At 39.3% G+C, this 25,064-nt stretch overlaps 1 protein-coding gene across 4 annotated transcripts in view; it reads right to left on the bottom strand.

Moving 5' to 3' along the window:
• Positions 1–25,064, bottom strand: part of LOC140741982 (NCK-interacting protein with SH3 domain-like) — a 237,529-nt gene that overhangs the window by 74,065 nt on the left and 138,400 nt on the right. For all 4 annotated transcript variants that reach the window (XM_073072626.1, XM_073072625.1, XM_073072628.1 and 1 more), the window contains 3 exons: positions 21,707–22,248; positions 17,305–17,475; positions 12,303–12,389 (listed from right to left, as the gene is read on the bottom strand). In XM_073072626.1, the coding sequence (XP_072928727.1) occupies positions 12,303–12,389; positions 17,305–17,475; positions 21,707–22,248 (800 nt within the window). The remainder of the gene's footprint in view (positions 1–12,302; positions 12,390–17,304; positions 17,476–21,706; positions 22,249–25,064) is intronic.

The raw sequence follows: 25,064 nt of genomic DNA, 5'->3' as shown, positions 1-25,064 counted from the left end.
GCATCAGGTCCAGATGGTTTTTCCGTAGAATTTTTTAAATCCTTTTCTTCTATACTTACTCCTTGGCTTTGTAAAATTTTTAAAGATGCATTAAGTATAGGTAAACTACCACAATCTTTTTATGAAGCTTCTATTTCTTTAATTCTTAAAAAAGATAAAGACCCGACTGAATGTGCTTCCTATCGTCCTATATCTTTGCTGAATACGGATTTTAAGATTTTTAGTAAAATTTTAGCTATTAGATTAGAAAATATATTACCTCGGATTATTTCTGAGGATCAGACCGGATTTATTAAAAATCGCTATTCATCTTTTAACATTAGAAAATTAATTAACATTGCTTATACCTCTACATCTAAAATCCCTGAATGTATTATCTCTTTGGATGCCGAAAAAGCATTTGATAGAGTCGAATGGTCATATTTATTCAATACATTGCAACATTTTAATTTTGGATCAAAATTTATATCATGGATTAAGTTAATGTATCATAAACCTTTAGCTTCGGTTTTTACCAATAATCAAAAATCCCCTTTCTTTCAATTATTTCGCGGTACAAGACAAGGTTGTCCTTTGAGCCCTTTATTATTTGATATTGCTTTAGAACCTTTGGCTATAGCTATTCGTGAATCACCCAATATTTTAGGCATTACCCGTGGAGAGACGATGTATAAGGTATCATTATATGCGGACGATTTATTATTATATATATCTGATCCTGAAAAATCTATTCCTGCTATTTCTTCTTTACTTGCTCAATTTAGTAATTTTTCTGGTTATAAATTGAATTTTAATAAGAGTGAACTTTTTCCATTAAATATGTATATTCCAATTTATAATCATGTACCATATAGAATCGTTACAGATTATTTTACCTATTTAGGTATTAAAATTACTAAAAAACATAAAGATTTGTTTAAAACTAATTTTTTCCCCTTAATAGATCAAATTAAGCAACTTGCTAATAGATGGTCCCCACTTTCTTTGTCTTTGGTAGGCAGAATTAATGCCATTAAGATGATGATATTACCTAAATTTCTATATTTATTTCAAGCATTACCAATTTTTATTCCTAAATCTTTTTTCGATACGGTTGACTCTAAAATATCTTCCTATTTGTGGCAGAACAAAAATCCTAGATTAGGTAAAAAATATTTACAGAAGTCAAAGAAAGAAGGCGGCTTGGCTTTACCAAACCTAAGATTTTACTACTGGGCAGTTAATATACGGTATTTGATATTTTGGACGCAAGAATTGACTACAGTAGCTGGCCCACAATGGGTAAATTTAGAATGTAAATCTGTGCAAGATTTCTCATTGATCTCAATTTTAGGATCTTCACTTCCTTTTTCGTTACTCAAAATTAATAAACAGATAACTAATCCCATAGTTAAGTATACATTAAGAATCTGGTTTCAATTTCGTAAATCTTTTGGCTTGAATAAGTTTATACTGTCAAGTCCTATAATATCTAATTACTTCTTTCGACCATCATCTATAGATCAGGCTTTTTTCCTATGGAAAACAAAAGGTATAAAATGTTTTCGTGACCTGTATTTGGATGATAACATTATGTCCTTTGAACAGTTATCTAACAAATACAATTTACCTAAAACCCATTTTTTTAGATACTTACAAATTAGAAATTTTTTATATAATGAATTAAAGTCTTTTTCGAAAGAATGTCCACTGGACATTACAGAGAGAATTCTAACTCTCAATCCTTATCAAAAGGGTTTAGTAGCTATCATTTACAATATGATTATGAAGATACAGCCGGATATATCCGAAAAAATTAAGAAGGAATGGCAGGAAGAATTGCATTGCCCTATATCTACTGAGCAATGGGAAAAAATTTTATTATTGGTAAACTCATCCTCTATTTGTGCTAAACATGCTCTAATACAATTCAAGGTTGTACACAGAGCCCATATGTCTAAAAATAAAATTGCTCGATTTTATTCTTATGTTAATCCAACCTGTGATATATGTCATTTTGATATTGCTACATTGACTCATATGTTTTGGTCTTGTCCTTGCTTACAAAGCTATTGGAAGGATATTTTTAATATCATTTCAAGAGTTTTAAATATTAATCTTCAACCACATCCTTTTACTGCAATTTTTGGTCTACCTATGATAGATAATATCTGTTTATCTGCTTCTTCTCAACGAATGATTGCATTTGCTACACTATTGGCTAGAAGATCTATTTTATTGAACTGGAAAGAAATTAATCCTCCAACTGTATTTCAGTGGCTCTCTCAAACCATTTCCTGTTTGAGTTTAGAAAAAATTAGAAGTGTGGTCTTTAACTCCTCAGTTAAATTTGAGGAAACTTGGAGACCATTTATTCAACATTTTCATGTGAGTTAAATGGTCTGATCCTGAACCTTATAGTTACCATCCTGAATTGTATAAATGGAGGTTCGGAGTCATTGGCACTACTGTGTGTATTTAACATTATACAATTGCCCATGTTAGTTTTTTTTTATATTGTTTTTTTTTTTTGGGGGGGTTTTTTGTGCTTTTTGTCTTAAATCCTTCATATTAATATTATAAGTTTGGGAGACTTTTTATATTGGTAATATATAATTGATTATTAATGAATCTATTGTGTACTCTCAAATGTTTTTTGTACTTATATTTTACTTATGTTATGTTCTTAAAATCAATAAAAAGATTTAAAAAGAAAAGAAAGAATGCAATGTGGCATTCATTTCTAGAGATATAGAATATAAGAGCAGGGATGTGATGTTGAAGCTCTATAAGGGATTCGTGAGACCACATTTGGAGTATTGTATGCAGTTTTGGGCTTCTTATTTTAGAAGGGATATACTGATTTTGGAGAAAGTTCAGAGAAGATTCATGAGAATGATTCCAGGAATGACAGGGTGATCTTATGAGGAATGTCTGGCAGCTCTTGGGCTGTATACCTTGGAGTTCAGGAGAATGAGGGGTGATCTCATATAAACATTCCAAATGTTAAAAGGCCCGAACAGATTAGATATGGCAAAGTTATTTCCCATGGTAGGGGATTCTAGGGCAAGTGGGTGCACCTTCAGGATTGAAGGATGTCCATTTAGGACAGAGATATGGAGAAATTACTTTAGTCAGAGGGTGGTAAATCTGTGGAATTTGTTGCCATGAGAGACTGTGGAGGCCAAGTCATTGGGTGTATTTAAGGAAGTGATAGATAGGTTCCTGATTTGCCAGGGCATCAAAGGACATGGGAAGATGGCAGAGGAGCGGGAATGACTGGAAGAATTGGATCAGCCCATGATTGAATGGCGAAGCAGACTTGATGGGCCAAATGGCCTATTGCTCCTTTATCTTATGTTCTTATAATGCATTTTGATAAAAGGAACAATAGTGCAGACTATTATCTAAATGGGGAGAAAATTCAAACATCAGAGGTGCAAAAGGACTTGGGAGTCCTCGTGCAAGACTCTCAGAAGGTTAATTTACAGGTTGAGTCTGTGGTAACGAAGGCAATTTCAACTTTGGCATTTATTTCAAGGGGAATAGAATATACAAAGAAGGAGATAATGCTGAAGATTTATAAGACACTAGTCAGGCCACAACTTGGAGCACTGTCAACAGTTTTTGGCTCCTTATCTCAGAAAGAATGTATTGTGGAGACTTCCGGTAAGATGGCGATTGTTTAGCTGCTCCAAACTTTTGTTCCGTTACTGTCGCTACCTTTGCACTAAATGTCTCCATTTTTTAAACCTTAGTTAGGAATTATTTCGGTATCTCTTACTTGCCTGTGAATATATCTAACTTACAATGTCTAGCAAGAGTTCTAAATCCGGGAGAAAAGAAGCCATGACCGCGTCGGACGAGACGATGGTTGCGCTGGGAAAGCTCCGAGACGAAATCTTAAAGGAATTTAAAACCGCTTTCAAACAGTTAGAAGACAAACTGGATCGGATCAACGATAAAGTGGACAAACATGCTGAACACTTATCTCGCATCGATTCGACTTCTGAAGATTTAGAAAGTCGTGTTCGATACTTGGAGACTCTCTGTTCCAGCTTAGAGGAAAAATCTAATAAACTTCTTTCCAAAATGGTGGATCTCGAAAATCGTAGCAGACGCTGCAACATCAGAATTCTGGGATTACCAGAGGCGACTGAAAAGGGACCAACCGTGAAGTTTTTCGCCGAGTTTCTCTGTGAGTTATTCGGGAAAGATTTGCTTCCGAAGCCGCCCGAGCTCGAACGGGCACACAGAGTTTACGTTCCCCCCAGAATTCTGGGTTCCCGTCCGCGACCAGTAATCCTCTGTTTCCATCAATACCAGGTAAAACACAGTCTGATTGTGGAGGCACGTCGCAGAGGCTCTTTTTCTTTCCAGGATACAACCATCCACTTTGTGGAAGATTTTGCACCCCAGACCTTAAAGATGCGCGCTGAGTTTAAAGGCGCAATGAAAGTGCTTTTTGATCGTGGTTTCAAACCTTCCCTTCGTAACCCTGCTGTGCTACGAATAAAGCTTAATACCGGGGAATTCAAGTGGTTCAAATCAGCAAAGGAAGCTGAAGCGTTTGTGGCAAGTCTTCCGGCTATCCAGTCATCTTCGAAATCAGATCGGACCTCCTAAAATGGTGGATAAGTACTCCTCGTAGTAAAATTACTTTCTCTGGACTCGGAATTCACTTGAATCACTCAGACATTATTCATTGAAACTTTAAGGGCTGTTGACAATCTCTCCCGGGATTTGGTGTGTGTGTAACCTATCTTTATTCTTGTATAACTTTACCTACAGAGTTCTACAACTAATTCTAACTTGTTTTGGAGATTCGAAGTCTTTAGTGAAGGCCTCCCTGTTTGTCGGTTCATGGTTCAACTGCTGATTTATTTTTCCTTTGCTTTAAATCTTTATTTATTTTATCTTTTTCTTTTCTTCACCCCTTTTTTCTAATCTCTGAATTTTTCTCTCCCTTCTCTGTAAATGGTTGATAAATACTCATCTTGAATTTATAATTTTCCCCTTCCCCTTCTTTTTTCTTTTTCCTTCTTACCTTTTTTTTTCCCTTTCTCTTACTTTATTCTTCTATAATTTTTCGCGGGTAGGTTAGTTTTGGTTTTCTTCCGATTTTCTCTGTATTAAGTTGTATATTTCTGCAGAAGGTGTTCTAATCTGTAGTTATGTTTTCTAGTGCATAAACTAGTTATTATTTGCTATAGTATTTATACGGAACTGTTGTTAATGACACAGATCTGGAAGTTGTATTTGGGTTACTTTTTTTGGTAGAGCTAGCTACTTGTTTTGGTAGCCGTCTAGTTTTGGGTTGTGCGGGTGGGGCGGATTTTCCAGTTCCAACATCTCTTTATTGCTTAGGACATGTTTATATTTTGACCTTACGAATCTATGTTTACATCTCTGCTCCCAGACTGCTATTGTACTGCTTGATTTTTTATATGCCTGCTGCCTTTTATGCATTAGTAATTGATAATGGCTAGTGCACTTAAATTCGTGAGCTGGAATGTAAAGGGACTGAACCACCCTGTTAAAAGGAGGAAGGTATTCACACATATTAAACAACTCAAAGCTGACATTGCTTTCCTCCAAGAAACTCATATTCGTTGTTTTGATAACTCCCGGCTTCTGTCAAAGTGGGTGGGTCAGCATTTTCATTCATCCTTTGCCGCTAAAGCCAGGGGAGTTTCCATTCTTATTAACTCAAATATTCCTTTTGAACTCCATAATAAAATATCTGATACAAATGGCCGTTTTATTATTGTTTCTGGTAAACTATATAACACTAAAGTTGCACTAGCAAGCCTGTATGCCCCCAACTTTGATGATGTTAACTTTTTTGAACGGTTTTTTTTCCTCACTACCAGACTTAAACTCATACTCTCTTATATTGGGTGGTGACTTCAACTGTTGGTTGGATCCTAAACTGGACCGATCGTCCTCTGTTACCAGATCACCTACTAAATCTGCCTTAGCTATTCAATCGTTTCTCTCTAATTTTGGTATCTCTGATATATGGTGTTTCCTCCATCCTACGGAGAGAGATTATTCTTTTTTCTCACATGTTCACCATACCTTCACTAGAATTGACTATTTCTTACTCGATAACCAACTTATCCCATTTGCCCACTCTTGTGACTATCAGAGTATACTGATCTCTGACCATGCCCCAATTACCCTCTCTCTGAACTTTCCTGGTCTCCCTCAGAGGAACAAACACTGGCGGTTCGATTCAACTTTACTATCGGATGATGATTTCGTAAAATTTATTAAGGACCAGATAACCTTTTATTTTAACACTAATACATCACCTGAAGTGCCATCCCAGATTGTCTGGGATGCCATGAAAACATATCTGAGGGGTCAAATAATCTCTTACACAGCAAATCTCAATAGAAGATCCCGTGCAGATCGAGCAGACCTCATTAACCAGATTAAGGATTTGGATCAAATATATGCCCAAATTAAGAACCCTGAATTATACAAGAAGCGTGTTGAACTCCAAACTAAATTTAACCTTCTGTCCACTCAACCTGTCGAACGCCAACTTCTCGAAAGCAAGAGCCGCTTTTACATTCATGGGGATAAGTCTGGTAAATTCCTAGCCAATCAGCTGAGGCGTTCCAAAGCCAAACAACATATTACAAAGATCCGGAAGGAGAACGGAGACTTTACATCGGATCATTTAGAAATTAATGACGCATTTAAAAATTTTTATTCTCGGCTTTATTCCTCTGAATCCCTGAATGACAATATCTCTGTGGATCAATTTTTACAGAATCTGAATATCCCCTCACTTTCATCTGATTTCAAAGCCAAACTCAATGCGCCTATATCACCAGAAGAAATATCTTTTGCAATTTCTGCACTGTCCTCAGGGAAATCTCCTGGACCTGATGGGTTCCCTGTGGAATTTTATAAATCATTCTCCTCACTTCTTTCTCCTCAGTTACTTTCAGTATTATCTGACTCGTTTAATTACGGCAAATTGCCGCCCTCTTTCAATGAGGCATCTATTATTCTTCTTTTAAAAAAGGGCAAAGACCCAACAGAGTGTTCCTCGTACAGGCCGATCTCTCTGCTCAAAGTTGATGTAAAGATCTTAGCTAAAGTGTTGGCTCATAGATTAGAAACCGTTATTCCCTCCATTATCTCTGATGACCAAACAGGCTTTATTAAAAACCATCTCCCTTTTTTTAACATTCGGCGTGTATTTAATATTTTATACTCAGTTCCAACTGGGACTCCTGAATGTGTTATCTCCCTTGATGCAGAGAAAGCATTTGATCGTATAGAGTGGAACTACCTTTTTGCAGTCTTAGAAAAATTTGACCTCGGCCAAAGTTTCATCTCTTGGATCCAATTGCTGTACCTGTGTCCTACTGCTTCTGTTCTAACTAATTTTCAGAAATCCCAAGTATTTAATCTCAAAGGTGGCACCCGTCAGGGATGCCCCTTAAGTCCCTTTCTCTTTGATTTGGCTATAGAACCTCTGGCGATAGCATTTTGAAATTGTCCTGAATTGACCGGGATTTGGAGAGGGGGTGTTGAGCATAAAGTTTCTCTCTATGCTGATGACTTATTACTCTTTCTCTCAAATCCGTCTACATCCTTACCTCTAATGTTTTCACTTCTTGACCAGTTTAGCCAGATCTCTGGCTATAAACTCAACTTACATAAGAGTGAACTTTTCCCAATTAATAAAGAAGCACAAGAACTAATATTTCGTGATCTCCCTTTTAAAGTAGTCCATAATCAATTTACTTATCTTGGAATTACAATCACAAGGAAGTTTAAAGATCTCTTTCGTGAAAACTTTGTCAATCTTTCATATGCTATAAAACAGAGTCTGGTACAATGGTCACCTCTATCTATGTCCTTGGTAGGTCGTATTAATGTTGTTAAAATGTATGTTCTTCCCAAAGTTCTATACTTATTTCAATCTATCCCAATTTTTATTCCTAAATCTTTTTTTGATTCCTTAGAGTCTATTATTTTGTCATATCTGTGGCAGAATAAGCGCTCTAGAATTAATAAAATCCACCTCCAAAAATCTAAAAAAGAGGATGGCATGGCTTTACCTAACTTTCGCTTATATTACAGGGCAGCTAATATACATCTTTCTTCCACGGTCAACCCGAGTGCCCTAACTGGGTGGCAATGGAGTTGAGCTCCACTAAAGAATTATCTATATCTGCACTTCTTGGCTCTGCACTCCCTAGCAGTCTGCCCAGATCAATAGCTAATCCTCTGGTCAGACACACTTTGCGTATATGGGCTCAGTTCAAGAAATGCTATGGCTTCCAGGGGTTTTCCGTTTCTAGCCCTGTCGCACATAATCACCTTTTTTTACCTACTACGTACGATTCAGCATTCCATGTTTGGTACAGGAAGGGCATTAGATATTTTGAAGATCTCTTCATTAATAATCGCTTCGCTTCTTTTCAGCAGCTCTCCGTTAAGTTCACCCTGCCTAACGCTCACTTTTTCAGATATCTCCAAATCCGACACTTTACTGCTCCTTTAATTCCTAACTTTCCTGAAATGCCTGCGAAAAATGCTATGGACCTATTTCTTTCCATTAATCCACTAGGTAAAGGTTTAATTTCAATTATCCGAGATAAACTAGCAGCCTTACAACGGGCCCCTGTGGATAAAATTAAAATGGCCTGGGAGCAGGATTTAAATATCTCCTTATCCGAGGAGAGCTGGGACTCAGTTCTCAAATCGGTCAACTCAACCTCCCTTTGTGCTCGCCATTGCCTCTTACAGTTCATATGTCTAAATCTAAACTATCTCGATTCTACCCTGGCATTAGTCTGCTTTGTGATAAATGCAAGAGGGGCGTGGCCTCTCTCATCCACATGTACTGGTTCTGTCCTAGCTTGGAGAAATTCTGGAAAGATGTCTTCACTACAATATCGGGTATTCTGAATCAGCACCTAGAACCTAACCCCTTAATTGCTCTGTTTGGTTTTTGGGGCAAGACAGATTTATGTCTGGGTCCGACAAAATGCCGAATACTATCCTTTGCCTCTCTCCTGGCGAGACGCTTGATCCTCCTCAGATGGAGAGATGTTGCCCCGCCCACTCATGCGCAATGGCTTAACGACATCATGGCCTGCTTGGACCTCGAAAAAATTCATTATTCAGTTCTTAATTCGGATCTAAAGTTCCATAAGGTCTGGGGACCTTTTATCGAGTACTTTCATAACCTTCCTCTTGACTAGGGTTTTTTTTTTTCTTTTTTTTCTTTTTTTCTTCTTTTCAGTCCCTTGTTTTCAGCTCCCTTTTTCTTTTTTTCTGGTAGTAGGCATTATTATCCTCTGTTACTAAGTGTATTCACAGTCTGGGAGTTTGACTGTCCTGACTTATACTCTCTATATTGTGTGATGGTTGGTCTGGAGTTGTTGTTTTTTTTTAGATAGATAGATACTTTATTCATCCCCATGGGGAAATTCAACTTTTTTCCAATGTCCCATACACTTGTTGTAGCAAAACTAATTACATACAATACTTAACTCAGTAAAGAATATGATATGCATCTAAATCACTATCTCAAAAAGCATTAATAATAGCTTTTAAAAAGTTCTTAAGTCCTGGCGGTAGAATTGTAAAGCCTAATGGCATTGGGGAGTATTGACCTCTTCATCCTGTCTGAGGAGCATTGCAACGATAGTAACCTGTCGCTGAAACTGCTTCTCTGTCTCTGGATGGTGCTATGTAGAGGATGTTCAGAGTTATCCATAATTGACCGTAGCCTACTCAGCGCCCTTCGCTCAGCTACCGATGTTAAACTCTCCAGTACTTTGCCCATGACAGAGCCCGCCTTCCTTACCAGCTTATTAAGACGTGAGGCGTCCCTCTTCTTAATGCTTCCTCCCCAACACGCCACCACAAAGAAGAGGGCGCTCTCCACAACTGACCTATAGAACATCTTCAGCATCTCACTACAGACATTGAATGACGCCAACCTTCTTAGGAAGTACAGTCGACTCTGTGCCTTCCTGCACAAGGCATCTGTGTTGGCAGTCCAGTCTAGCTTCTCGTCTAACTGTACTCCTAGATACTTGTAGGTCTTAACCTGCTCCACACATTCTCCATTAATGATCACTGGCTCCATATGAGGCCTAGATCTCCTAAAGTCCACCACCATCTCCTTGGTCTTGGTGATATTGAGACGCAGGTAGTTTGAGTTGCACCATATCACAAAGTCCTGTATCAGTTTCCTATACTCCTCCTCCTGTCCATTCCTGACACAACCCACTATGGCCATGTCATCAGCGAACTTCTGCACATGGCAGGACTCCGAGTTATATTGGAAGTCTGATGTGTACAGGGTGAACAGGACCGGAGAGAGTACGGTTCCCTGCGGCGCCCCTGTGCTGCTGACCACCGTGTCAGACCTACAGTCTCCCAACCGCACATACTGAGGCCTATCTGTCAAGTAGTCCACTATCCAATCCACCATGTGAGAGTCTACTCCCATCTCCGTTAGTTTGTGCCTTAAGATCTTGGGCTGGATGGTGTTAAAGGCACTAGAGAAGTCAAGGAATGTAATCCTCACAGCACAACTGACCCCCTCTAGGTGAGAGAGTGATTTTCTTGTGTTGTGGGGATTGGGGAGGACACTAAGCTCACTTGTCTTTAATTTAGGTGCTTTTTTGTTAAATTCTCTTCGTTTGTAGCATATTGTTATTGTAATATTGTTAATGCTCCCCACTGGGATTTGGGATTTTTAATTTTGTAAAATGTTTTGAAAAACTAAAAAGAATGTATTGTCATTGAAGACAGTCCAGAGGAGGTTTCCGGGAACAAAGAGAACATATGAAGAGTGTTTGGCAGCTTTGGGCCTCTACTCACTGGAATTTAGAAGAATGTGTGGGATCTCATTGGAATCTACTGATAAGGTGAATGTGACAGGGTGTTTCCTCTGGTGGAGGTATCCAGAACTAGAGGGCACAGCCTCAAAGTTGAGTGGCGACCTTTTAGAACAGAAGCAAGGAGGAATTATTTAGATTAAAAAGTGGTGAATCTGTGGAATACTCTACCACAGACTGAGGTGGAGGCATAGTCCATGAATATATTTAAAGCGGGAGATGGCATCCAGGATCAGCCATGATGAAATGGCGGTGTGGACTTGATGGGCTGGATGGCCTAATTCTGCTCCAATGTCTTATAACCATATAACCATATAACAATCACAGCACGGAAACAGGCCATTCCGGCCCTCCTAGTCCGTGCCGAACTCTTAATCTCACCTAGTCCCACCTACCCGCACTCAGCCCATAACCGTCCACTCCTTTCCTATCCATATACCTATCCAATTTTACCTTAAATGACACAACTGAACTGGCCTCTACTACTTCTACAGGAAGCTCATTCCACACAGCTATCACTCTCTGAGTAAAGAAATACCCCCTCGTGTTTCCCTTAAACTTTTGCCCCCTAACTCTCAAATCATGTCCTCTCATTTGAATCTCCCCTACTCTCAATGGAAACAGCCTATTCACAAGGAATAGGCTTATGGAATAGGCCCCTATTATGGAAGGGGCTTGCTCACTTTTCCTTTGTTTAAGGCAAGAGGTGAACTTAACTGTAGGGAAGGTAAGCTCTGTGCAAGCTTATAACTATCCATGTTTGTTGAATATTCAGCTTTGTAATTTCTATAACTTAGGGAACATGAATGTTTGGTCAAATTTTTACTGATTGTAAATAAATGATTAATACACTTATTCATAGTCAGTATTTTCCATCTCACTCGCCAGACCTGGGAACCTGATTCAATGTTACAGAGCTCAATTTCAATGCTTGAGAGAAGTTTGGATAGGTACATGGACAGTAGGGGTATGGATCTGGGTGCAGGTCAATGGAACAAGGCAGTTTAAATGGTTCAGCATTGGTAACTCAGGGATAGACTGTGATACTGATACAAGTCTCATGATGGGTCAGCCATGCCTTAGATTCATGTGGGTTCCCATAGCTTCACCTCTGATAAGGAACAAATGAATGTAGCTTAAGGAGAAATTGTAAGGAAAGGAAGCTGGAAGCTGAATAATCCTATATTGCACTAAAATTTGAATCTCACATAGCAGAGACCAAGATGATGCAGTAAATAGAAAAATACTAAACTGCTGTTCCAAATTCTATCAGGGAACCCTCATCACTAATACAGGTAAATAAATAGAGAACCATATACAAAGGACAGACTGAGAAAAAAGATATACACAATCTAAAATACAACACACAAGTAAAGGATACTCTGGCATTCCATGATCATTTTCCACATTCCAAAACCAAACATTCAGTATTCTTACCATCTGATAATAAGCAATGAGTGAGAGAACTGCTTCAAAATGATTCTTCTTTATCATTCTTTTACAGACTTCTGGATCTGCATCAGTCTAAGAAAATAAAGACCATTATTGAAGATGCATGCTTGTGGAACACAGTTCTCTTGCTACAGGAATTATCTGCTTTATTTGTAATAATAAATGAAAAGGGCCAGTAAACAAAAACAAGCAACCAGAACCAAGAAAAAAACTATTAGCAAGATCAAGGTGGCCAGCCTAGCATCACTGTGGGCTCGTGTGACAGCATTCTGTGCATTGTGACTTTTTCTCACTCATTCCTAGTGAAAACTAATACGGCTTCAATGTTGCTCTCAATTATCCTTGGAGACTCAGTGGTTAACAGCATAGTCTGCTGTTTGTGAACCTTGGAAATGAATGTAGCCATTTCATCAACATCATTAGTACTGCCTGCTCATGCTCACAGAGAAGGGAGAAGAACAGCTGTAACAGAAACTGGTCAACTGGGAAAGACATTCAAATGTAGCCTGGCGCACCAGTCTACTAAACCACGAATGATTTATCCCATTTCTATTTACCAGCTGTATTTGAGATTTAGAACATAAAACAGTAAAGTGCAGGTGCAGACACTTTGGTCTGCTATGTTATGCCATATTGATTAAACTAGCAATTGCAAACTTAATTAAACTAATCCCTTCTATCTGTATATTATCCATATTGTTCCATTCTTTGCATATCTAAAAGCTCCATCGACAGTTTCAATCCTGATCTCTGAAGCTGAAGAGTGGTGGGTGCCTGGAATATACAGCCAGGGATGGTGGTAGAACATAGAACATAGAAAACCTACAGCACAATACAGGCCCTTCAGCCCACAAAGATGTGCCGAACATGTCCCTACCTTAGAAATTACTAGGCTTCCCTATAGCCTCTATTTTACTAAGCTCCATGTACCTATCTAAAAGCCTCGTAAAAGACCCTGTCGTATCCGCCTCCACCACCATTGCCAGCAGCCCATTCCATGCACACACTGCTCTGAGTAAAAACCCTACCCCTGACATCGCCTCTGTACCTACTCCCCAGCACAATGAACCTGTGTCCTCTTGTGGCAACCATTTCAGCCCTGGGAAAAAGCCTCTGACTACCCTTTTTACATTGTATATCAATGATTTGGATTATGGAATAGATGGCTTTGTGGCTAAATTTGCTGATGATACAAAGATAGGTGGAGGGGCCGGTAGTGCTGAGGAAACAGAGAGTCTGCAGAGAGACTTGGATAGATTGGGGGAATGGGCAAAGAAGTGGCAAATGAATTACAATGTCGGAAAGTGTACGGTCATGCACTTTGATGGAAGAAATAAACAAGCAGATTATTATTTAAATGGGGAGAGAATTCAAAGTTCTGAGATGCAACGGGACTTGGGAGACCTCCTGCTGGATACCCTTAAGGTTAACCTCCAGGTTGAGTCAGTGGTGAAAAAGGCGAATGCAATGTTGGCATTCATTTCCAGAGGAATAGAGTATAGGAGCAGGGATGTGACGTTGAGGCTCTATAAGGCACTGGTAAGACCTCACTTGGAATACTGTGTGCAGTTTTGGGCTCCTTATTTAAGAAACAATGTGCTGACATTGGAGAGGGTTCAGAGAAGATTCACTAGAATTATTCCAGGAATGAGAGGGTTAACATATGAGGAATGTTTGACCACTCTTGGACTGTACTCCTTGCAGTTTAGAAGAATGAGGGGTGACCTCATAGAAACATTTCGAATGTTGAAAGGCATGGACAGAGTGGATGTGGCAAAGTTGTTTCCCATGGTGGGGGAGTCTAGTACGAGAGGACATGACTTGAGGATTGCAGGGCACCCATTCAGAACAGAGATGTGAAAAAATCTTTTTAGCCAGAGGTCGGTGAATCTATGGAATTTGTTGCCATGGGCGGCAGTGGAGGTCAAGTCATTGGGTCTATTTAAGGCAGAGGTTGATAGGTATCCGAGTAGTCAGGGCATCAAAGGTTATGGTGAGAAGGCGGGGGAATGGGACTAAAGGGGAGATTGGATCAGCTCATGATGAAATGGCAGAGCAGACTCAATGGGCCGAATGGCCGACTTCTGCTCCTTTGTCTTACGGTCTATCCACACGATCAATGCCTCTCATCATCTTATACACCTCTATCAGGTCACCTCTCATCCTCTGTCGCTCCAAGGAGAAAAGGCCGAGATCATTCAACCTATTCTCTTAAGGCTTGCTCCCCAATCCAGGCATAATCCTTGTAAATCTCCTCTGCACCCTTTCTATGGCTTCCACATCCTTCCTATAGTGAGGCAAACAGAACTGAGCACAGTACTCCAAGTGGGATCTGACCAGGGTCCTATATAGCTGCAACATTACCTCTCGGCTCCTAAATTCAATTCCACAATTGATGAATGCCAATACACCGTATGCCTTCTTAACCACAGAGTCAATCTGCGCAGCTGCTTTGAGCGTCCTATGGACTCGGTCCCCAAGATTCCCCTGATCCTATCAATGTCCCGCTGTCAGCCCTCCACACTATCCACAACACCCCCAACCTTTGTGTCATTGGCAAACTTACTAACTCATCCCTCCACTTCCTCATCCAGGTCATTTATAAAATCATGAATTATAAGGGTTCCAGAACAGATCCCTGAGGCACTCCTCTGGTGACCGACCTCCATGCAGAATATAACCTGTCTACAACCTTCTGTGGGCAAGCCATTTCTGTATCCACAAAGCAATGTCCTCTTGGATCCCATGCCTCCTTACTTTCTCAATAAGCCTTGCAGGGGATACCTTATCAAATTCCTTGCTGAAATCCATATACTGCTCTCCCTTCATCAATGTGTTTAGTCACATACTCAAAAAATTCAGTCAGGCTTGTAAGGCATGACATGTCCTTGACAAAGCCATGCTGACTATTCCTAATCATATTATACCTCTTCAAATGTTCATAAATCCTGCCTGTCAGGATCTTCTCCATCAACTTACCAACCATTGAGGTAAGACTCACAAGTCTATAATTTCCTGGGCTATCTCTACTCCCTTTCTTGAAGAAAGGAACAACATCCGCAACCCTCTAATCCTCTGGAACTGCCCCCGTCCCCATTGATGATGCAAAGATCATCACCAGAGACTCAGCAATCTCCTCCCTCCCCCCCCAAAGTAGCCTGGGGTACATCTCAACCGGATCTGGTGACTTATCCAACTTGATGCTTTCCAAAAGCTCCAGCACATCCTCTTTCCTAATATCTACATGCTCAAATTTTTCAGACTGTTGCAAGTCATCACTATAATCACCAAGATCCTTTTCCATAGTGAATACTGAAGTAAAGTATTCATTAAGTACCTTTGCTATTTCCTCCAGTTCCATACACACATTCCTACTGTCACACTTGATAGGTCCTATTCTTTCACGTCTTATCCTCTTGCTCTTCACATACTTGTAGAATGCCTTGGGGTTTTCTTTAATCCTCTCCAAGGCCTTCTCATGGACCCTTCTAGCTCTCCTAATTTCCTTCTTAAGCTCCTTCGTATTAGCCTTATAAATCTTCTAGATCTCTAACATTACCTAGTTCTCTGAACCTTTTGCAAACTTTTCTTCTTAACTAGATTTATTACAGCCTTTGTACACCATGGTTCCTGTACCCTACCATAAATTCCCTGTCTCATTGGAACGTACATATACAGAACTCCACAGAAATATCCCCTGAACATTTGCCACATTTCTTCTGTACTTTTCCCTGAGAACATCTGTTTCCAATTTAAGCTTCCAATTTCCTGCCTGATAGTCTCATAATTCCCCTTTCTCCAATTAAACACTTTTCTAACTTGTTAATATAAATCACAAAGATAACCTGACCCAACACCAATCCCTGGAGAAGGCCACCATTCCCCGTCCTTGGCTAGATAAATTCCAGATAAGTACATCTTTGAAAGATTAAGGAAGTGAGTGCAATAGGGAACTGGAACAGCAGAGGAGTTGAGCCCTGGCTCAGATCAGCAACAGTCAGATTGACCAAGGGAGTTTATTATGTTCTTATCTTTCTGCAAAAGGAAGAACAACTGCTCAACTCTTGTAAAAATTAGCCAAGTTTTTCTGCTGTCATGAACTTCAACTGTGTTGAAGTGTAAAATTAGTGTGAATTTATGTGAAATTATCCCAAAACTTACAAGGACCTATACTCAACAATGGTCAGCAGCTACCAGCTTTTCCTTGTAGAATTACTAATGTTCCCACTCTACATTTGTCAAGTATCTTTCCCTTTAAATTTTACTTCCTCTTCCAAGTAATTTAGCTGATCCATTTAATTGTTGCTCAGAAAAGAAGTGGATCTTCCTCTGACAGTTCAAGTTATTTAAAATAATTCCTTATTTTTAATGAGATAGAAAATAGAAGAGGTGTGAGTACCAGGTATACAGACTTGATACAGAGATGAGCTTCTGGGTTTGATACAAACAAAGGAATGCTGCACACATGACTGCACTTGAAGTTAACAAGTACCTTCTCAATGACAAGGCAACGAATTGGCATTCAACCCTAACCCTCTGCACAGGTTCAGGAGATCACCAGAAGACTCATCTCATCACATCAGATGAGTGCTCTTTCAGTAACCATGGGCTTGCAACTTGTCAACAATGTGGTTTAGAGGAGGAAGAGAGAGTTTACATCACATCTGTAAACACCAGTGAACCAAGGGTAGTAATCAAACTAAATACAGTGTCAGTGACCAGGATTCAATTTTGCCGCAGTCTGTACATTCTCCCCATAACCGTGAGTTTCTTCAGGGTGCTCTGGTTTCCTCCCACATTCCAAAGAAGTACAGGTTACATTGGTCACATGTGCTTCATTAGACAGTGTGTGCTCATTGGTCACATTTGAGTTATTAAATAGCATGTGCTCGTTAGATTGGAAGGGCCTGTTACCATGTTGTATCTCTACATAAATAAATAAATAAACTTGTCACCTGCTAGACCAACTTCTATATTCAGTACTCACCAGAATACCCAGCAGCTCCTCCAAGTAACAGGAGATGATGCTCTCATCCTCATGCAATGCCCAGCTCCTTTGCTGAGTATCGTTCTTGTGCCTTGCCAGATCAGCAAAGATTACTTCAAGCCGCTGTTCATCCTGACAAACTTGACCCCTGGGTAATGCTGAACTAAGGTCCTGGGATAAAGAAGTGATTATCAAAAACATTTCAATGTGGATTTATCAATGCAGGATCGAGTGATATCAAGCTGAGGGCAAAAATACTGCTGAGCCATTTCCTGCAAAACACTGCCAATCCAGTGAACCAACACAAAATGCTGGAGGAACTCAGCAGTTCAGAAAGCTTCTATGGAAGTGAATGAACAATCAATGTTTTAGGGCAAGACACTTCATCAGTACTGGAAAGGAAGGATCTCAGGTTGAAAGATAGATACTGCTTGACCTCCTGAGTTCCTCCAGTATTTTATGTGTGTTGCTCTGGATTTCCATCATCTGCAGATTCCTGTGTTTCCATTGTGGACCAAAAATATGTGAAAGGAAACAACATAGGAATAAACATTCAATGCACCTACAGCAGAAGGAGTGGGTTAATAGGGTTTCCACAATACCATATAATTAACTATTCTGTTGTAAATAATTTGTTAAAAATGGTAAATGCTTTACAGACCAATTTCCTTATTAAATGTGGATTCTAAAATTCTTTCTAAGATTTTGGCTAACAGGCTTGAAAATATTTTACCTAAGGTTATTTCTAAGGATCAAACTGGATTTATTAAGAATAGATACTCATATTTTAATATTCAGAATTATTGAACATTATTCATTCCTCTCCATCTAAAGAATCTGAATGCATTGTTTCCCTTGATGCAGAGAAAGCCTTGATAGGGTAGAATGGCCCTATTTATTCGAGGTTTTAGAAAGATTTAATTTTGGTCCAGGTTTTATTTCCTGGATTAAGCTGATCTACCAAGCCCCTATGGCAGCAGTTATAACTAACAATCAAAAATCTCCTTATTTTAGGTTATACAGAGGTACCCGGCAGGGTTGTCCTCTTAGTCTGTTGTTATTCAACCTGGCTCTAAAACCTCTTGCTATTGCTGTTCGGGACTCCAATGAGGTTCAAGGTACTAAGAGAGGAGGTAAAGTGCATAAGGTTTCATGTATGCAGATGATTTGTTAGTTTATATTTTGGATCCTAAGAAATCTATTCCTGCTATGTTATCAATATTTTCTGTATTTAGTAGTTTTTCTGGATATAGATTAAGTTTGCACAAAAGTGAGTTATTTCCTGTTAACAACTATTTGGATCAATATGACCAAATTCCTTTTAGTATTGCTAAAAATAACTTCACTTATCTTGGTGTTAAAATTACCAAAAATTTTAAGGATCTGTATAAATATAACTTTTTCCATTAATTGAGTCCACGCAACAAGTACTTTCTAAATGGTCTCCTATCACATTATCATTAATTGGTCGAATTAATGCTATTAAAATGATAGTGTTACCGAAGTTTCTATATGTATTCCAAGCAATCCTTTCTTTTGTTCCTAAACTGTTTTTTTTGATAGAATAGACTCTAAAGTTCTATCTTTCATTTGGAATAATAAAAATCATAGACTGAGTAAACCTTTAATGCAGAAATTTAAAAAGTATGGTGGTATGACTTTGCCAAATTTGAGAATGTATTACTGGGCAATTAATATTCGATATATATCATTTTGGATTCATTTCTCAGACATACACAACTGTCCTTTATGGGTGGATTTGGAGAAAAACTCGGTGAAGGGGTATTCTTTGGCCTCTTTACTGGGAGCTCTTCTTCCTTTTTTGCTTTCTAAGATTGGTAGTCGAGACCTTAATCCCATTATTAAACATACATTAAGAATTTGGTTTCAGTTTTGTAGATTCTTTGACTTTAATAATTTTGTTCTTTCTAGTAAAATCCATCTCAATTTTTGTTTTAAACCATCAATTTCTGATCAGACTTTTAGTAACTTTTTAAAATTTGTTTATGGGGAATTGTTTAATGTCTTTCACTCAGTTAGTGGATAAATATGACCTATCTAATGCACACTTTTTTAGATATTTACAAATTAGGAATTTTTTAAGCAGTTAACTTCCAAATTTTCCCTCGGCTTATTCACCCAATAGATACCGTCTTTCAGGTTAAACCATTTCAAAAAGGACTGATAGCTATAATTTATAAATGGTTATTGAATTTGCTTATGTTATCTAATGATAAAATTAAAGCTGCATGGGAATTGGAATTTCGAGAGTCACTTTCAGATAATCAATGGGATAAAATTTTTCATTTGGTAAATACTTCATTTATTTGTGCCCATGATTCCTTGATACAGGTCAAGGTAGTGCATCGGGCGCATATGTCAAAGGACAAATTAGCCCATATCTTTTCCAATATTAATCCTATTTGCGATAGATGTAATATTGAGGTAGCTACTTTAACATATATGTTTTGGTCTTGTATCAAGATAGATAACTTTTGGAAAGAAGTCTTTAAAACTTTATCAAAAATCTTAAATTTGGATCTACAACCGAATTTACTGACAGCAGTTTTTGGGATCATTCCATTGGAAGCAAGATATATTCCTGTTTCCGCTCAACAGATGATAGCTTTTATAACTTTACTGGCTAGGAGAGCCATTTTGCTTAAATGGAAGGATATTGATCCACCTACTGGTCTTTATTGGCTTACTTCCATTATGTCCTGTTTAAGTTTAGAAAAAATAGGAAGTCGGACATTTAATACATCCTTTAAATTTGAGGAAACTTGGCGACCTTTTATTCAATATTTTCATATGCTTTGATTTATGGCTCTTCCAGTTACCTTCTCGAAATGTTGGATTTGATCAGAAAGTTTTTCTTTTTTCTTGCTTTCACTCTCAGTTTGAGCTGCCCAGTTCCCTTTTTTTCTCTCTTTTTCTTTTGTTTTTTTTGTTTAGTGGGTTTTTATGTATATTAAAATTATAAAAGTTTCTTTATCTTTTTTCTTCTTTTCATGGATAAGAGGAAAATTAATTATATTTTTCTTTATTACATACTTCTAGATTAATACTATGTATGATCTTGATAATGTTTAATTTACCTTTTATATGAATTGTTATTGATATAGATATTTGAGATAATTCTCCTCTTGTTTTTATATTGTTATGACCCCAGCCCCCTCCTTTGTGAGATTCGCAAGAGCCCTAGTCAAGGGGGGGTCAAATGACCCAAGAGAAAGAGGGAGACGTGCTGAAGCCACGTTCCCCAGGGAAGCAGAATAAAGCGACTCTTTGACTATTGTCTCATGAAAACCACGTGTAAAGCCCTCGGGCAAAGTGGGCTGGTCGCTCAACAAGACAAAAGCCTCGGACATAGCCATTGTCTTGGGAGACACCTTTGTGGGATAAGGAATTGGCCTACGTGCAAAATCTCAGGGCAATGTGAGATGGGTGATGGGGGAAGGATTGCCTCGCCCCCTACCCTGATAGACATCTACAACCCTGCCAGTCCAGATAAAAGGTGGGCTGCCGAGACGCACCAGAAGATACGCGAGAATTCCTGCGACTGCGTTTAGAGAGCGACAGCCGGTGGTGGGGTTCGTGTGCGTCCTTCCCTTGCCTGGGATTGGCGACCTCACCACGGAAGAACGGCCTAGCTACAGGGGAAGCCACAGATGAGAGCCCATTCCCCAACGAGACTTCCGACTACCTCCTACAGGTTGGAAAACCTGTCGGGTAAATGTTTCATTCTCTCTCTCTCTTTCTAACAAAAGTGCACCAACGCGACACCACGACAACGGCAGCGGGTGGAACTGCAGTGACCGCAAAAAGACTTTTAAATATCCAGTAAACAATATATATCTACATTACCCCTAGACAACTGTAGAGCTTATTTCTGATTGATTATTACTATACCTGTGCTTTAGATTGAGTTGTGACGACGTATATGATCTGAATGTTTTGTATTAACCATACGTTTGTGCCCCTTTATAAATAAAAACGTTTGAAAATAGTAGCATCAGGCTTCGGTGGATCCATCTATCTTTGCTGGAAAACTACCCGGTTACTGGGGAACGTAACAAGATACACTCTTTTATTTAATTAATAAGAAGATTGATAAAGAAAGAAAAATGGTAAATGTAGGTTCTGTTCTGAAGTTGATGTCAATGTTCAGTGAAGTCAAGTTGTAACCTGAACAAACAGATTCCAGAGTCACTGTTCGAATAACTGCCAATTTGGGTGTTCTGGAAATGCTCCAGAAACCTTTAAAACACTTTAAGCATTTTAAGGGGCAGAGTAATAAACAATCATCACTGCAATCAGTCAAAATATTGCTCCAGTGTACTAAAGTGTTACAAGACCTCATGTCCAGTGACAGCAATCAATCAATAAATCAGTAGCTTACCTTGCTCTCCACCAGCGACAGCAAGATCTGCTCCATAACATCCATCACTGCTGGGACTGAACTCTGAATGTGTCCAACCATCACACCAATTGCCACGCGTGACATCTCATAGCTGAGATTTGTGTTCTTACGAACCAGTTCAATCAGCTCGGCTCCAATAGTTTTGGGAACAGAGACAACAGGCTGGCCTGCCTCCGCTTCAGGTGATGACATTGCTGGAGTTTCTTTGCCCTGACTTGCACAGTGCACATTTTCAGCATTCAAGTCGATAAGAGTGGATGCTTGCACTGGGCCACTGGGATTGTAGGCATCAATCAAATGTCCTGGTATTACGTCTCCACGGGGAGGGATGCTGGTTGGATATTTAGGAGCAGAAAAAGTGCTTCGAGTTGGGAGGGGTGGAGGGGTTGTTGAAGGACTGGAAGTGACTGTGGATTGCTGCAGTTCAGGCGAGTTGGAGGAGCCAGTATACAGGGTATCAAGAGAAGCTGTACTCACAGACGAAATAGTTGACACATTCTGTGGGGAGTCTTCTACAGTCTCTGAAAACAATTTTAGAAAAAAATAAGGGAAAATCTGGAGAGAGCTGATGCTAGGTAACAAACATTGCTGTCTTCCCACAGAAGAGTTTACAAGAGAAAATGATTCCCAAATCAGATACAGGTATTGAGAAGGGCTGACAACATTCAGATGAAGCAAGTCACTGACAGACTGGGTTGTATCCTTGTTACCTGGGGTGAAAACTGCCTACGATTTGAAACTTCTGACTCTCAAGGGTACTGGCTAACTATGAGACAACAAACATGACAACCCCGGGCAGTGGGTAAACATTTGGGCAAAATAATTTTAAAATAAACGAGTTCTCTAAATTGTAGCTTAGTCATTGTGAATTGTTTCTGAATAATTGGCTGAAGAATTGGAGAAAGGGGCAGGGATTCAGATTTTGAATCATTGGGACCTCTTCTGGGACAGGTGTAACCTGTACAAAAGGAACAAGTTGCACTCGAGTCCAAGGGGAACCAACATCATTATCGGCAGATTTACTAAAGCTGCTGGGAGTGGTTTAAACTAATATAGCAGAAGAATGTGAACCAGCTGAGGGTGAGCCAGCAGGTTTACAAGTAGATGATGCAAGGGCAAGCCAATGATTGGATACAACTGCAGGCAGAGCAAAGAGTTCAGCTGTACCACAGAGGCAAAATTTAGAAGGATGAAGAATGGAGGGCAGAAGATGCAGTACTTAAATTCACATAGCATTCAGAATAAGGTGGCCAAGCTTGTGGCGCAATTACAGATTGGTCGGTATGACATCATTGAGTCGTGGCTGAAAAGGCCGCAATTGGGAGCTTAAAATCAAAGGATATACTTTGTATCGAGAGGACAGGCAGGAAGGCATAGGCGGTAGTGTGGCTCTATTGGTAAGAGACGGAATTATATCTTTAGAAAGAGGTAACATAGGGTCAGAGAATGTTGAATCTTTGTAGGTGGAGTTAAGAAACTGTAAGGATTAAAAAAAAATTATGGGAATCATATATAGGCCTTCAAATAGTAGCCAAGATGTAGGGGATGAGATTGTAAAGGGAGCTGGAAAGGGTAAGTATTAGAGGTAACATCACAATTGTATTGGGGAACTTCAATATACAAGGGGATCAGAAAAAATCATATTAGTGTCAGATTGCAAGAGAGGGAATTTGTTGAATGCCTACAAGATGGCTTTTTAAGAGAAGCTCATGCTTGAGCCTACTCAGCGAAAGGCTATCTTAGATTGGGTGTTGTGTAATAATCCAAATCTTATTAGTCAACTTAACGTAAAGGAACCCTTAGGAGGTACTGATCATATGATTGAATTCGTGCTGCAATTTGAGAGGGAGAAGCACAAATTACATGTACCAGTATCGCAATGGAACAAAAAGAATTACAGAGGCATGAAAGAGGAGCTTGGCCAGGTTGATTGGAGGGGGATACTGCTGAGGATGGCAGCAGGACAGAGATGGCTGAAGCTAATGGGAATAGTTCACAAGGTGCAGGATAGATGTGTCCCACAGATGTAGTTGTTCTCAAATGGCAGCGCTAGGCAACTGTGGCTGACATGGGATGTTAAAGACTGCATAAAAGCAAGGAAAGGGCATATAAGGTAGCAAAAGTGAGTAGAAAATTGGATGATTGGGAAGCTTTTAAAATCCAACAAAGGGCAACTAAAAAAGAGTTATATGAAGAATAAAAGGGAGGTGACAGTTGATATTGGACCACTGGAAAATGATGTTGATGAGTTTGTAAAAAGGAGAAAAAAAATCGCAGATGAACTTAAGTACTTTGCTTCAGTCTTCATTTTGGAAGACACTAGCAGCGTGCCAGATAGCTGTGTGTGTCAGAGAGCAGGTGTGAGTGCCATTGCTATTACAAAGGAAAAAGTGCGCAAGACAAACTGAGAGAGTCTAAGGTGGATAAATTAGATGGATTACATTTTAGAATCCTGAAAGAGGTTGCTGAAGAGATAACGGATGCATTGGTCATGACCTTTCAAGAATCACTTGATTCTGGCATGGTGCCAGAGGACTGGAAAATTGCAAATGTCACTCCACTTTAAGAAGGGAGGAAGGCAAAAGAAAGGAAAATTTAGGCCAGTTAGCATAACCTCAGTGGTTGGGAAAATGTTGGAGTTTATTATTAAGGATGAGTTTTCAGGGTACTTGGAGACTAATGATAAAATAAGTCCAAGTCAGCATGGTTCTTGAAAGGGAAATCTTGCCTGACAGATCTGTTAGAGTTCTTCAAGGAAGTAGCAAGCAGGGTGGACAGAGGAGAAGCAGTAGTTGCCATTTCTTAGATTTTCAGAAGGCATTTGATAAAGTGTCTTACATGAGGCTGCTAACAAGATAAAATCCTATGGCATTACAGGAAAGATACTGACAGGCAGGAGGCAGTAAGTGGAAATAAAGGAGGCCTTTTCTAGTTGGCTGCCAGTGACTAGTGGTGTTCCTCAGGGGTTAGTGTTGGGACCGCTACTTTTCACATTGTTTCTCAGTGATTTAGATAGTGGAATTAATGGCTTTGTGGCAAAGTTTGTGGATGATACAAAGATAGGTGGAGGGATAGGTATTGCTGAGGAAGCAATGCAATTGCAGTATGACGTAGACAAATTGGAAGAATGGGGAAATAAGTGACAGATGGAATACAGTGTTGGGAAATATATGATTATGTATTTTAGTAAAAGGAACAATAGTGTAAATTATCTAAATGGGGAGAAATTCAAACAACAGACGTGCAAAGGGGTTTAGGAGTTCTTGTTCAAGACTCCCAGAAGGTTAATTCACAGATTGAGTCTGAGGTAAAGAAGGCAAATGCAATGTTGGCATTT

This window comes from Hemitrygon akajei, chromosome 19 (assembly GCF_048418815.1).
Source record: "Hemitrygon akajei chromosome 19, sHemAka1.3, whole genome shotgun sequence".
Taxonomy (NCBI): domain Eukaryota; kingdom Metazoa; phylum Chordata; class Chondrichthyes; order Myliobatiformes; family Dasyatidae; genus Hemitrygon; species Hemitrygon akajei.
Note: the sequence above shows the minus strand (reverse complement) of the source record. Positions and strands in the feature narration are given on the sequence as shown.